General features: G+C 32.7%; 1 protein-coding gene across 1 annotated transcript; it reads right to left on the minus strand.

Moving 5' to 3' along the window:
* Positions 1-1,293: 1,293 nt before the first annotated feature.
* LOC125187371 (putative aminotransferase TAT2) lies at positions 1,294-3,407 on the minus strand. Its single transcript, XM_048083953.2, has 6 exons — positions 3,081-3,407; positions 2,418-2,976; positions 2,244-2,303; positions 1,961-2,116; positions 1,775-1,868; positions 1,294-1,663 (listed from the first exon to the last, which is right to left on the minus strand). Exons 1-6 carry the CDS (start codon positions 3,341-3,343, stop codon positions 1,494-1,496), a joined length of 1,302 nt encoding a protein of 433 aa, XP_047939910.2. The 5' UTR covers positions 3,344-3,407; the 3' UTR covers positions 1,294-1,493.
* Between the last annotated feature and the right edge of the window lie 10,445 nt (positions 3,408-13,852).

Below are 13,852 nucleotides of genomic sequence, written 5' to 3' on the forward strand. Positions count from 1 at the left end.
CCCTCTGTCCCATAAAAGTTGAGTCGTATTCCTTTTTAGTCCGTCCCAACAAAGTTGAGTCATTTCCTTTTTTAACAAAAGACAAAACATCTAATCACTCTTATTTTATTCCATCATTTACTTTACTCTCTCTTATCTTTCCTACTTTTTTCATCTCTCCTATTTATTTAATATAAATTCTTAATCTCCGTGCCCAAAAGTTTTGTCTCAACTTTTATAGGACGGAGGGAGTAAGATATATTTACAGCTGTAATTTTTTTATTCAATTGCCACCACTCTTCCTCAAACCATTCAAGATAAATCTTGTGGGGGTGAGATTTGTTTTATATTGTGTTGGGCCGACACTTTATCTAACTTATTCAAATGGCCATATATATCGTAGGAATAGTCATGTTTCAATTTCAGTCCAAATATAATGTTGGATCAGTTAAATTTAGCATACACAGTGTCCCGTATTAATACTATATTAGATACTGAGAGAGATGAAGATGGGATAATATGATTCATGTTAAAATGGTTCTTTTGAATTTGTTCAACATGTGAACAACATTTCTCCTTTATAGGGAGATGCTACAAAGTATTACTATGAAAATTATCCATCTATTCTATAGTATATCAATTACTACTCTCAAATACAACTTTCATTTCTTGATGATATTTGACTTATATTCCTGATTCAACACGTTGTCAATTCAATTTTTAAGATTAAATTAATTTGTAGCTCTGATTCGCCTTTGTTTAGGTATCTACTGAGAACATTCTTACCTAAGATGACTCATACTTAGCCCTAGGTGTCTATGTTGTACGTACATGGCTTTTTTTTAGTATGTATGACTATTTAAATTTATTTAACACGTTTCGAATATTATAAAAATAGCATCGAATAAGTTTGAAGGTGCAATCATGTCATCTGTTTAACGACCAATCATTAGTCAAATAGTACTATTACATCCTTAAGGGGAGAAAATGATTATTAATTAATGAATGATTTTATCCATAAGGGGGAGAAGATTAATAAATTAGTCCATCCGTTAAGGTCTTGTTTAGTTGTTAAATTCGTCACTATTAGTAGAGAGTCTTCTTTGACTGGAAGCAAAAGTATAGAAGTCTATCTTGAAATCACTTTTTCAAAAAAACAACTAAGTTTTGAAGTATTAGTTTTTCTTTTAACCTTGATACTTTTAAAAATAACTCCAATTCTCAATTTGTTTGATAAGTTTGTTATTCGTAAAAGAAAAAAAAATATCTCTCCAGTCAAAGCAAATAAAGATATACTATTAAACTAGTACTGTCTAAGATAAAATGGTCAACCCACATTTTCATTCATGGAATAGAGATTGCGTTCTTAATTATACTAGTATTTATTTTCTGATACGTGTAATTAAATGATAGTACAAGAATTTTTAATAATCTAATTTCAACTAAACTCTAGGTAAACCTAAATATACATTTTTCAACAATAACACTAAATCAATCTCCTAAATGTATTATGACTAAACATAAACAAATTCAAAGACGGGTGATTCAATGTAATATGATACTTTTGTATGTATCTTCGCATGTCTTTCACAAAAAGCTCTCATTCTTTGAAAGGCTTCGTCGATGTATGATTCCTCCACAGCAAAGGTCACTCTCATCCAATTCTTCAGCCCTAATCCAACCCCTACATCCACCATCAAATTATTCTTATCAAAAAATTATGAACCAATTTTTTTTTAAAAAAAATCAACTTTCTTATTTTCTTTTATACATAGTTTTTGGCATAAAAATTCACCTGGGACAAGAACAACTGATTCCTCCTTAGCCAGTTTGCAGCAGAAGTCCAAATCGTCTTTAATCCCTTCTAGCTTCGACAAATCGAGTTTAATCTGATCATGCAAATTAAAATCTCATTATCATCATGCCAATTATTTGATTTAAATTTGCAAAAATAATTAATTTATGGGCATTTGATTATTACCATAAGAAACATGCATCCTTGAGGTTTGATGGGACAACTTATGCCCGGGATTTCATTAGTAAGTTTGTAGCATTTTTCTGCGGATTCTCTAAAAAGATTCACGATCTTATCATAGAATTCAGTTGGAGTCTTCAATAAAATCTCGGGAAGCGCCGCCTGCATTATTCACATAAACACAAATTAATGGATTGTTAACCGATATGTTTTTTATTAAATAAAATACTCGAGCAAAAATAACAAGCAACATCACAACGAAATCAATATGTAAAATTGAGGAATTAACCTGTATGAAGGTCACTGGGTCAGACGATATGTTAAAAAAACCCTTGATGGTGTCAACAATCTGCACTTAAGAAAATTTAATTAGTCTTCTAACTATTTAAAATGTCATGAAGATGGATTATAGCTATAATATTAGTAACAAAAAAGGGGTTTGGGAGGTCTATAAGAAAATTACCCCATGGTTAGTGAGAATGCCATGTAGGTCATTTATGACAAGCCAACCAAGTCTCCAACCCGGCACAATCCATTTCTTTGACAATGATCCAAGTGTAATAATGGGAACAATTGATGCAAAAACCCCCATTGGTGTAAATGGATGGCTTCCAAAAGTGAGATGGCAATAAACTTCATCTGCAATCACTAATATCCCCATCTTTCTTGCTGTTTCTGCAATCTTCTTCAAGTGGTCATATTTGAAAACATTCCCACATGGATTCCCCGGGTTTATTATAACGATGGCGACCGTGTTCTCATCTCCCAAAGCTTCAACGGCGGCCAGGTCGACTTCCCAGTCGTTCTCAGGGACTAGGTCAAAGTGGCGGACCTCAAGGCCCGCAAAGGCTGCCCTAGCCTCGTAGTCAGGGTAGCCCGGCCGGGGAAGCAGAATGTTTGCCCCCGGGCGGGCAAGGGCGGTTAGAGCGGCTTCCAATGCTTGGGTGCATCCATTGGTTAGGAAAACATCATCACTTGTTACATTGTAGGGAAGGTCTTTTGAGAGATACTCTGCTACAGCACTGCCAAAATTTATAGAGATTTTGCGTGTTAATTACTATACAATAAATTAAACCAAAAAATGTACAATTATGCATGCATGTAAATATTTTGTATATATATATACCTGCGGGCGGCGGGGAGACCGGCGGTGGAGGAGTAGCCGTTGAAGTTGGCCGAGCGGAGGGCATCGGAGACGGCCTCCTCCACGAAAGCGGAAGTGCGGAAGGAAGGGAAGGCGGAGGGATCGCCTTGGCTTAGATGAATAACGCTTTTTCCATTATTTTCATTTAAATTTTTTGTTACTCCGTCCATCACCCCTCTCAGCGTCATCGCTCCAGCTCCGATCACCTTCGAGTTTCCCCCGAAACGCCACTGTTGTTCGGCCATCAATGTAAATTTAGAGAGAGATAGAGAATTTTAGGTATGGAAGTAGCAAGTTTAATTTGCAGTGGTGTTTGAGATTTGATGAAATTAATGAGGTTAATTTGCCCTTTTATAGTTGCTTGAGGCGCGTTATTAATTAACGGTCATTTAAAAAATAGTACTACAGAGAAATTTCGCAGAGAGATCAATTGTATATGGAATGATAAACTCGTGTAAAATTAATCCCACCACCTTTTATTTTTTAAAATATTTTGGGTTGTGGTCCTAAAATGTAGTACCAATCACTTGTTATACATATACTATTAAATGTAGATAGTATGCATGATTGAAGACTGGTGCAAGGGGCATGACTAATGAATATATTATTGTAAATTTTGGCATAACTCATTGAATTAATCAAAGTTTTACATCCACGTATACAAATGTGACACTTTTTGCATATTTAAAATTTGTAGTTGGCTCACGTTGGTTTATAGTAAAACATTGTGGTGAACAGTGTAGTTGTTATGAAATAGTGCTAATTAGATTATAAAATATTGAGGTAGCTTCTGAGAATATTCTTACCTTGCTCTAAGTCTCTATTTTGTATACGAGTTTCCTAGTGTATGTATGAGTGTATGACTATTTTAATTTATGAAAAAAGTGCATGTTATGGATAAGATTTACTCTATTAGTGCGACATGGAGGATTATCTTGAATTATTAATCAATTCATCCTTTTCCCTCGTAAACAGATAAAATTAAAGATTATATGAAAAAAAAAAAGGTAAAACCACTATTCATATTATTAAATTTATATCATTATTTGAAGGGTTAGTAGTAGTTTATGGCTTCTACTTTGGCTTTAAGCTTTTTACAATAAATAAAAATTGATATCACAATTTTTTTAAAATTATGCCAAAGTTGAGGTCATTTAAATCATGTCAAAAACAGATTTGTTTTATATTATAATTTTATTTCAGATTTATAATTAGGCAATACATTATACTATATCTTTATCTTGCATTATTAAAGAGTCATGCATGTGAGGAGTGTAGAAATAAAAAATTGTTAAAAAGAATATATTCACGTTGCGAATGATATAAAATAGTAGAGTACAAGCTAGCTACTAAGTTGGAACGTAGTAATATAATCATGCGGAATATGCATTGTATTAAGTTGATATACTAGAATCTATGAATCATTTTTTTCCCTTAAATTAAAAAATACGGTTCATGCTCAAGGGTTAGAAATAAGTGGGAAAAAAAAATCAATTTTAAAATTATACATTTACCAGAGAAATTAACGCACAAATATATGGAGTAGTATGACTTAATGATATGAATAGGTGGAGTCTTTTCATAATTAAAATTTTGACTCGATCATTTGAATATTATATATAACAGATTATACGAGGACGATTAAAGTATTAAGGAATGATTTTACCAGAAGGAGAGGAAATGATTATATGTGTACAATATTACAATTCATTAATAAATACTAATCGTTATTTTAATTTGGTCTTGTTTAGTAGTAGTAGTAGTAGTTAATTCGTCACTATTTGTAGAGTGTCTTTCTTGACTGGATCCAAACCAATTTATATAATATAGCCTAATTACTCATGCTTCCGATTACTACAGCATGCTAGCTTAGTTGTCAGCATGTGTGAAATAATGTACGTGGTCAACTTTGAGGTTGTTACAAACTCATTGTAATTTAATTAATCCCTAAAATGTTACTACTACCATAACTAAAACTCAATAATATGGAAGGATAGACAAGACAAAGTGTTTGAAAAGCCTTGGTTGAATAGCTAGAAATAAACCGAGTTTATCAATGACTATATTCGTTGTTGATTGCCAACAGATTTCGGGTTGTCGGTAAATCTCACTGATTTACCGACGGAATGCATTTAGTTTTTGTACTCATACGCTCTGTGGTTTGTTGGTGGTGATGATGTACAACAATGATGATATTGTTTGCCCGTGATGCGAAGCGGCTAATGCAGTTTTAGCCGACGACACCATAAATGCTGAAAACCATCATTTTTGTCGGAATAATTTGAAATTCTCACAGTACTTGTGAAAAATGTTGTTAAATCAAAGTTATCGTTACGTAATGTTTTGCAGTGAATTGTGGCACTCGAGCATCGTTTCAAGGGCGAAATAGTTTATTTCATTATTTTTTTTAAAGATTTTCTTTAAAATTTATGTAATTTTGCTTTATTTCCTTTTGAGTTTTTAGGGTTTTCGAAACAATCTATACATATATAAAATGCGAGTTTTGGTCGTAATTTGATATATTTAAAAGTTATGGGGTGAATTTGAATTATTATAAAATATGTAACTCTCATGAATATTTATTTAAATATTTTAATGCTTTGACTAATCTTTAAATAGGATAATGAGCATTTAACAAATTTTGTAACCTCTATTCTCTTAATTTTATAATTTATGATGTTTTAATTTCATGATTTCTCATATTCTAATTTTGTGCCTATAAAAAGCATAGAGTTGTAGATGAATTACACATTCACCATTCTCTCTCAAGCTCTTAACATTTTATTGTATATTTTAGAGTATTGCTCAGGAACTCCATCAAGTTCATCGGTGCCAGCGGGTTTGAGAAGTTATACACGTTAGGAGGAAGACGTTACATCTTTGGGGATAATACGTCAATTCGAAAGTATTAACCGTGATGTACTTTGTCGTGCGGAAAGAGGATTTTTCTCAACTAGACTTATAGTTCGGTTTATTTTATAATTTTCATTGTAATTTCCATTTCATTTTTTTTATCGCAATAGTTAGAGTACTGCGTGTATATGGTTCGAGAATTCTATGCTAATATTTTTTACAATTCTTAGAGATGGAAGAATTGTAACATCCTTAACTCAAACAAGCATAATGTTTATCTTCATCTTTACACAATTTATTATTTTATATATTTATATTCCAATTTGTGCTGTATTTTAATTATATTATATAGTGTCTCAAAAATAATATTTTATGACTTATGATGAATTAATAAGTGGTGCATAATATGTATATTTGCAATGAGATAATTAAACCTTTCAAAATAGAGTTGATCAAACAATTAGTTGTTCAAACAAAATAAAATAGTTTATAACCAAATTTTGGTTTACAAATAATACTATTGTTGAAATTAGGATTTGGCACTTAATTGTTCCGGGATACAACTGATTTTCTATAGAGAATCTAATTATCTTATATATAGGTGATCAACTAAGTAAAATATATACTTATATTAAATATATTTTACAAAAAGAAAATTTGCAGTATTGAGAATTGTAAAATAGCATAAAAAATAATATAGATTTTTCATATTCCAACAAGCCACGTTTAAAAGTACAATAAATAAAGATAAACTTTCCAACATTCAAAAGGGCTATCATTATTCATTAATATAATAGTGTTAATTCAACCAATTAATGTAATATTTTTTGTATAGTTTATCATTTGAATTTTTTTATGGTCATAGTTTTGACATTTTGAATATTATGAGTTATCGATTTATTATTTTGTTAAAAGTGTGATATACATTATTTTAGTTGAGAAATATGAAGGATTGTTTTAAACATATTTTTAAATGTGTCTAACACTTGATATAGTCTCTTCATCGTTGTCCAAATAATTGTGTCTGCCTTGATTCCATTTCAAATATGTTTAATTTTATGATTTTAAGTGTAAAATGCATCGAGGAGCATATATTTATTGAATTTTTATTATATGTATATTTTTCTATTTTTAAATTTTATATAGTTATATTTTCATATTTTAATTAATCAATTAACAATTTAAAAATATGTGATAAAAAAAATATTTTATTGTGCATCGCACGTGGGTTAACACTAGTTACTCCATAAAAGACAAAATATACCTACACAATTAAACTACATACAATACACTTTATTATTCTTTCAAATATCCAAACAAGAAATCACATAAATATTGGACTTGTGTGTTTCGCAATTAATATGTAGGTAAAGAGCCCAATTCAGCCCTAAGTAATTCACATTTTTAGTGGGCCGAGGAGGGAAAGATACAGGCCCAATACTGGGCCCAATATATAGCTTTGTTAATTACTCCGTAAATCAATATACATTAATTTATAATTCGTATTCGACTTTTAAAACATTACAATTACTTTTTTTTTCCAATAATATTATTAATAATGTCGTGTCAAAACCACCAAAATTATAAAACCCCACCGTATCTTTGTATAATGGCTTCATTTTCGGCAGTGATGGATGCCAGACATTTCACGTCAACTTAAAACAAAAATTAAGTTAACAAACCTCAAAAAAATTTAGTACAGTTGGAATAAAGGAGATATAACAAAGAGAGAAAAATAGGATTAATTAAACCTCCGAAATAGAAAATTTCATGAATCTCAAATTTAACTAATTAAATAATACTCTTCATACGGAAATAAATATCACATATTGGATTAACGTAATTAAATTTTACTTTTATATTGAATTAATTAGTTTTTTTTAATAAATTATGTGTGAAATGAGTAAATGAATAGAGTACATTTATGAAAATAAATTTTGAATTCGAATAAAAATTGAGTTGTTAGAGCATCTCCAACCATTCCACTAAACTCAAACTCATTTTAGTGTAAATGTCACACTAAATATTGATTTTACTCCAACCATATACTCTAAACTCATACTTAAAAGAATATTCTCTAAATTATGCCTTTTTTATTCACAAAATTTGAAAAAAAATTAGATTTTGGTTTATTGTAAATCTAAAGATAGGTATTTTTTTTCTCAAAAACCGAAAATGGGATTGGTTTTTGAGTACTATTGAAACTAAATACCTATCCCATTTTAGATTTTAGAATACCCTTGCAGATGGTCTTAGAGCATTCCCAATGGTCCGGCGATAACACTTGGGGATTTTTCGCCGAAAATCGCCGACCGTTGGGAGTGTTTCAGCATTTTTTCGGCGTTAATTCTACCAAATTAACGCCGGCTCCCGCTGCATCGCCGATTCATCGCCGCCCACTGTAGGCGCGATTCGGCGATTTTTCCGCGTTTTTTTTTTTTTTTTTTTTTTCCAACGGCTTTATTCCAACCTATATATAATTCCTCTTCCTCCTCCATTCATCACACACAATCTTCATTCTCTCAATTTTTCAATCTCATTATCTCAATCTTCAATCTTCAAAATTATGAGTTCAAGTAGGAAAAATTCCCGAAAAGGTAAGGGCAAAGAGCCGAGTCCGCAAATTCCCAACCCCACTGATGAAACAAATCAGCAGTGGATGAACTCGTTGTTGTCGATGGGTTCTCCTCCCGGCCAATATCCATATGCGGGTCCGTCCCCATTGCAGACTCCTCCGGTGCGCAGACTTTCTCCGTACTTCCAGTCTGCCCTCAGCATGCCCTCTCCAGCCGACGATGTGTATCGCCCCCAGATAGTCACATCGTTGTTCGACACCCCTGGATCAATCCCAGGCGACGAAGGATCTCAGGACGCGACGTACACAACGGATCCGACACTCAGCACGGACAACTACGAGGTGGAAGAAACGCCCGCCGAGCAGCCTTCCAGGAGCAGGAAGGGGAAGGCGCCGGCGTCGACGGCTGCGACTGATACGGCTTCCGATGAGAAGCCGAAGCGGGTAAGGACTACTTACACTCTGGAAGAGTCCGAGCTGATAGCCAACTGCTGGGCGGACACGACGCAGAACGCGGAGTGCAGCAACTACCAGACTGAGATCATGTTCTGGGAGCGGGTTGCGGAGAAGTACACGAGCAACAAGACTGCCTCGATGAAGGACCATGGTAGCGAGGCGATCCGCCGGCATTGGGAGCGCCTCATGAGGGACTGCGGCCATTTCAACGGTATATATTCTAACTTGATGAAGAACATGACGAGTGGCCAGAACGAGCACATGGTCCGAGATGAGGCCATGCAGAGGTATAGTGGCCAGTTCTTGTCGAAGGGCTTCAAGTATTGGAACATCTATGATAGGCTGAAGGATCTCCCCAAATTCCGGACGGGGATGCACAGCGCGCTGCACGGGAAATCGGTGCGCTCGCGACTTAGCGATGCGGAGAGCGAGGGGAGCGCGTCCCCCATCGACTTGACTGGGGATGGTCCGCACGAGCGCCCCGTGGGAGCGAAGAAGGCGAAGGGGAGGCGAAAGGGGAAGGGCGCATCGTCGGATGCCCAGTCGGAACCCCAGTTCATACAACAAGCCACGCTCTCTCCCAATGTCGCCAATCTGACGCAGCTGTACACGCTGTACTTCACCGGCGGCGGAACCCCAGAAGAGAAGCAGTCCCTCTGGTCGACCATCCAAAATTCGAAGATCCTGATGGGCCTCCCGTCGGACGCCCCTCCTCTTAGTTTTTTAAATCTTTGTTTTTTATGGTTTTTTATTTGTAGTTTTTTTTTTCTCGTTGTATTATATTTTGCAATGATTAATACAACGATGAATTGTTCATTATAAATCTATTTATTAAACACATTTGTAGGGAAAATTAAACAATATTAGTGATGATGTAAAAATGAAATGTTGAGTTAGAGAAAAATAAGGGAGAAATAAGGGAGAAACTATTGGAGCAGTTGGCTAAAAGTTGGCTAAAAACTATAAATAAATTTTGGTGCTGATGTGGCGCTGATATGGCAAGAGTTAGGGAGAAATAAGGGAGTTTTTAAGGAGACCATCGGTAATGCTCTTACTAATTTTAAAATTCTGACCAATCCTAAATTGTCTGTTTACTTAGAACTGTAAAAAGTACTCCTTCTTGCTAGTTTTCTTATTTTATCTTTAATTAGGTTGGTTAACCGACTATTAGCAGCCTACTTTCTGAAAGTAGTGTGTGGCATTAAAAATAGTGAAATCCGAATTAAATCATTATTATAAAAACTTTTTAAAATAATAGAAAAAAGATAAACCTACCTAACAGATTCTTGAGATCTAGAAATAGGGCTCAACGACCAAGTCTTTGATTCAAAGCTCTCTTCAAATTCATAATTATTGTGTCTCATAATTGGGGAGACGCGTAGACAGGACCAACAGACACGTGGCGCAGGTGTATTGGGAGATGGATATATGTGGCTGCTGGTTGAATATGGTTTGAAAATTTTGTACACGGTAGTCCTTCTCTTACTAGTGCATTCATAGTAGGGGAACGATCTCACTGCTGATCAATCGGCGATTTGATCGTTCCCATTGCAGTATAACCGTCGATCCACGGCCCTTCCCCGACATCTCGTTTGTGCCTGCAGTGATCGACGTCTATTGCAACGCCGACCGCTAATCAAACTGTCAATATCTCCACTATTGTGGATACTTTTATGGGTTACATGAGACATTCCCTATTAAATGTTTTATTTTAGTTATATTGTTTTTATTAAATCAATTTTTTATATTAACAATTTAACTTATTATGCATTCCACAGTTGACTTTTTGGTAAAGTTCATACTACCTGCCTATGTCCACAAAGAATTACTACATGATGTTTCGTTTGTGGTGGTCTACCAATATTAGTTTCTATTTATTTTTGGTAAGTTGCTTTTTCTAATGATGTTAGTCTCGTTTTCTATTAACGATACTCTAGTATCTCTCAAGTTTACATTAAAACACATGTTGTTCACCACCAAGACTACTTTTGGTGGACCGCGCTAGTATCATTTTTTATCTTCGGTCTTTACCACCCATGACTCGATGACATGACACATGTTGTTGTCGGAGTAGAGGTTGAGCTTCATGAGTCGGGCATAGTGATGCATAAGCTCGGTGACGATTGAGTAGGAGTAGAGATTCATGAATGCGTATGAGTCGAATGTACAGATTTTAAGTATTTCATTATAATTTATTAGTAAAGAAAGTTCAATTTCTAATAATGGAGAGAGGAATTTGGGAAACAACTACACGAGGAGGGTATGGTGTATGTGGTGTGCTTATTTATGTTGAAAGGCTCAATGTTTCGAAGATTGCATGTAGAAGAAGTGATTGCATGAAAGATTTAAGGTTACTAAATTTTTAAGTTTTAGTCAAACTCTAATATGTTCTATAACATATAAAATTAGACTATTAAATTATGAAATTTAATTTTTCTAAATTGTTTTATCCATTAATATATTGCCTAATTAATGATGATGTTCAAAACGACGAGTTTTATTAAAATAAATATTTTTCTAATTTTTCTTTTTTTTCCTTGGTGAAATAATGTCGTTTTTTAAATCTCTATCTTTTTTTTTTCTAATGAAATAATATTTTACCAACTAAATTGTGTTTGATAGTCTTTATCGTGATGGTCGTTGTGGTTATATACCTTTATTACTTTTAAATGTATATTTATTATAAAGTAACTTTCCAATTATCGCACTATGAAAGTCGATAATACAATGTGGATTGAGTACGAGTTAATTGGAAGCTAATGCAAAGACGGCTTATTATTAAATCATGAGAGAGAAATTGGTATTTCCTCGTATTTTGCCGTGTGTTCCACCCCTCCAATTATTTATTTCATTTATTGTATCTACTCTTTTAAAAAATCTCATATATTTAAATGATATCCAATGGAAGTTTTACATGATTTTACTATATTCAAAACACTTTATGAATGCGATGGTTTTACCAAATTATATAATAAATGTCAAAATTCATTAATTTTGTACGATATTATTATTATCAGTATATATTATTAAATTGAGAGGCTAGAATTGCAAAATTCTCCCTAGCCAGCTTTTCGTTTAACCAGTCAAAAAGTAGACAAAAATATAAGAGGCAATTTGTATTTAATTTCTACATTCTATAAATACTTGCATTGAATTATTATATCGATTTGATAAGTTCATACAAATATAATTTCAAATATGTTACTGTATTGTTAAAAGATCAAATTTTTATACGCTTAAATAGGTTGCATATTATTGTTAAAAAAAATATTCAATGCACACTGCCTTACCATGAATTTTATATTTAAACGAAATCACAACTTATGAAATAAAGCTATAACTAAATCTTGCTTTAAAAAAACGTGAAATTTGTGAGAAAAATTACTCAATTGACCAAGTCTTCGGTATTAGTCCTAGTTTACTATAGTACTATACAAAAATGTTAATTCGTATTTATATTAGTCCAAATACTTTCCCAAATATTCCACCATCTCACTTAAGGAAAATAAAAAATAATATGCAGTATTCCAACAAATACATCGCTGTACATCTGGGCTTGTTATAGAATTAATTTATTGAAGGATAATAATTTTGAGATACTAATTCTTAATGTTGCTATTTTATAGATAGACGTTCTTACTCTAACTATTTCAGATTAAAGATTTCACTAAAATGATTGTTGAATTTGACAAAATAAATCTAATCTATTTTTAAATTAATTCAAGTACTCATTCTATAATTATGAAAATCATTTATATAGTTATAACTACTACGTTTTATCTTTTGTCTGAATGCTTTTTTATCATTTACCAAAGTTAGTAATTATATATATTTGGTATTTGGTAAGTTTTTCTCTCTATAAAATATGCTTATTATCCACTAAAAATATTCTAAAACCTTTTCTTTTAATTTAATTACCCTGTATATCTAATTTCCATAATAACTCTTATTTTCGATTATAAAAAGCATCATTAGTAAAGTACTAGCTGTATCTTTATCAACTCTGAATGTCTGAATTAGTATGTATTACATGAGATAAGTATCAAGTTTACACGACTTTGCCGTTATATGTTTGGAGTTCACTGTAATTATTACTTCTACTACTACTATACTATTATTTTTATTTATTTATTTGACCACAGATGTATGATTGTATCGATCTGTTTTCGGCGGAATCCGCCTAATACTGCTTGACCGGTGAATTTACAGATTAAAGTCGAAAATCTCCTAGCGGATGGCGGGATTTAAACCCGTGACCTCATGATTGTCTCAGCTCCGCACTGCCAACTGCGATATAATCCGTTGGTATTGTAATTATTTCTTTCATATTGCATTAATTAACCAAAATCACATACTACCACTCTCTCATACTATTATTATTTAAACTGTTTTTTTGGGAATATGAATTTGTAAGACAATTATGTCTAATAAAATAAACGAGAGATAATAATATAGGAATGAAAAAAAGGAATAATATAGGAATGAAAAAAAGGAATAAAGTAGGAAAAATATAAAATATTAGAAAGTACTAGATATTTTATTTGTGGCATAATAAAATAATTTATAGGATAATCCAAAATGAAATAAGATTCAAATAATTTGGGATGCAGTAATTTTAGTAACTTAAGCATGATAAGTTCTACGTTGTAACGCTACACGTGTGCCTTCGAGAACTCATTTACGTGATTTGTGATCGGTTTGTCGTACGGATTATATTTTATCCATATTCAGGATAAGGCTGAATTTGGAATTATAAGAAAATCAGAATTCATAATTAATTCAAAATACATTAATCAAAACATCAATAATTACGAATAATTAATCATTTGCCATTTAAAATTGACAAAAAAGTCTAATCCATTTCGTAATT

This window comes from Salvia hispanica, chromosome 5 (assembly GCF_029641045.1).
Source record: "Salvia hispanica isolate PSC_SH4W2 chromosome 5, Shi_PSC_v1, whole genome shotgun sequence".
NCBI classification, from domain to species: Eukaryota; Viridiplantae; Streptophyta; class Magnoliopsida; order Lamiales; family Lamiaceae; genus Salvia; species Salvia hispanica.

Coding starts and splice junctions, on each gene's coding strand:
- LOC125187371 (XM_048083953.2), bottom strand. CDS start 3,343: ATGGCCGAACAACAGTGGCGTTTCGGGGGAAACTCGAAGGTGATCGGA. Junction 2,117..2,243: donor ACCCAGTGACCTTCATACAG/GTTAATTCCTCA, acceptor TGAATAATGCAG/GCGGCGCTTCCCGAGATTTT. Junction 1,664..1,774: donor ATCAGTTGTTCTTGTCCCAG/GTGAATTTTTAT, acceptor TGGTGGATGTAG/GGGTTGGATTAGGGCTGAAG.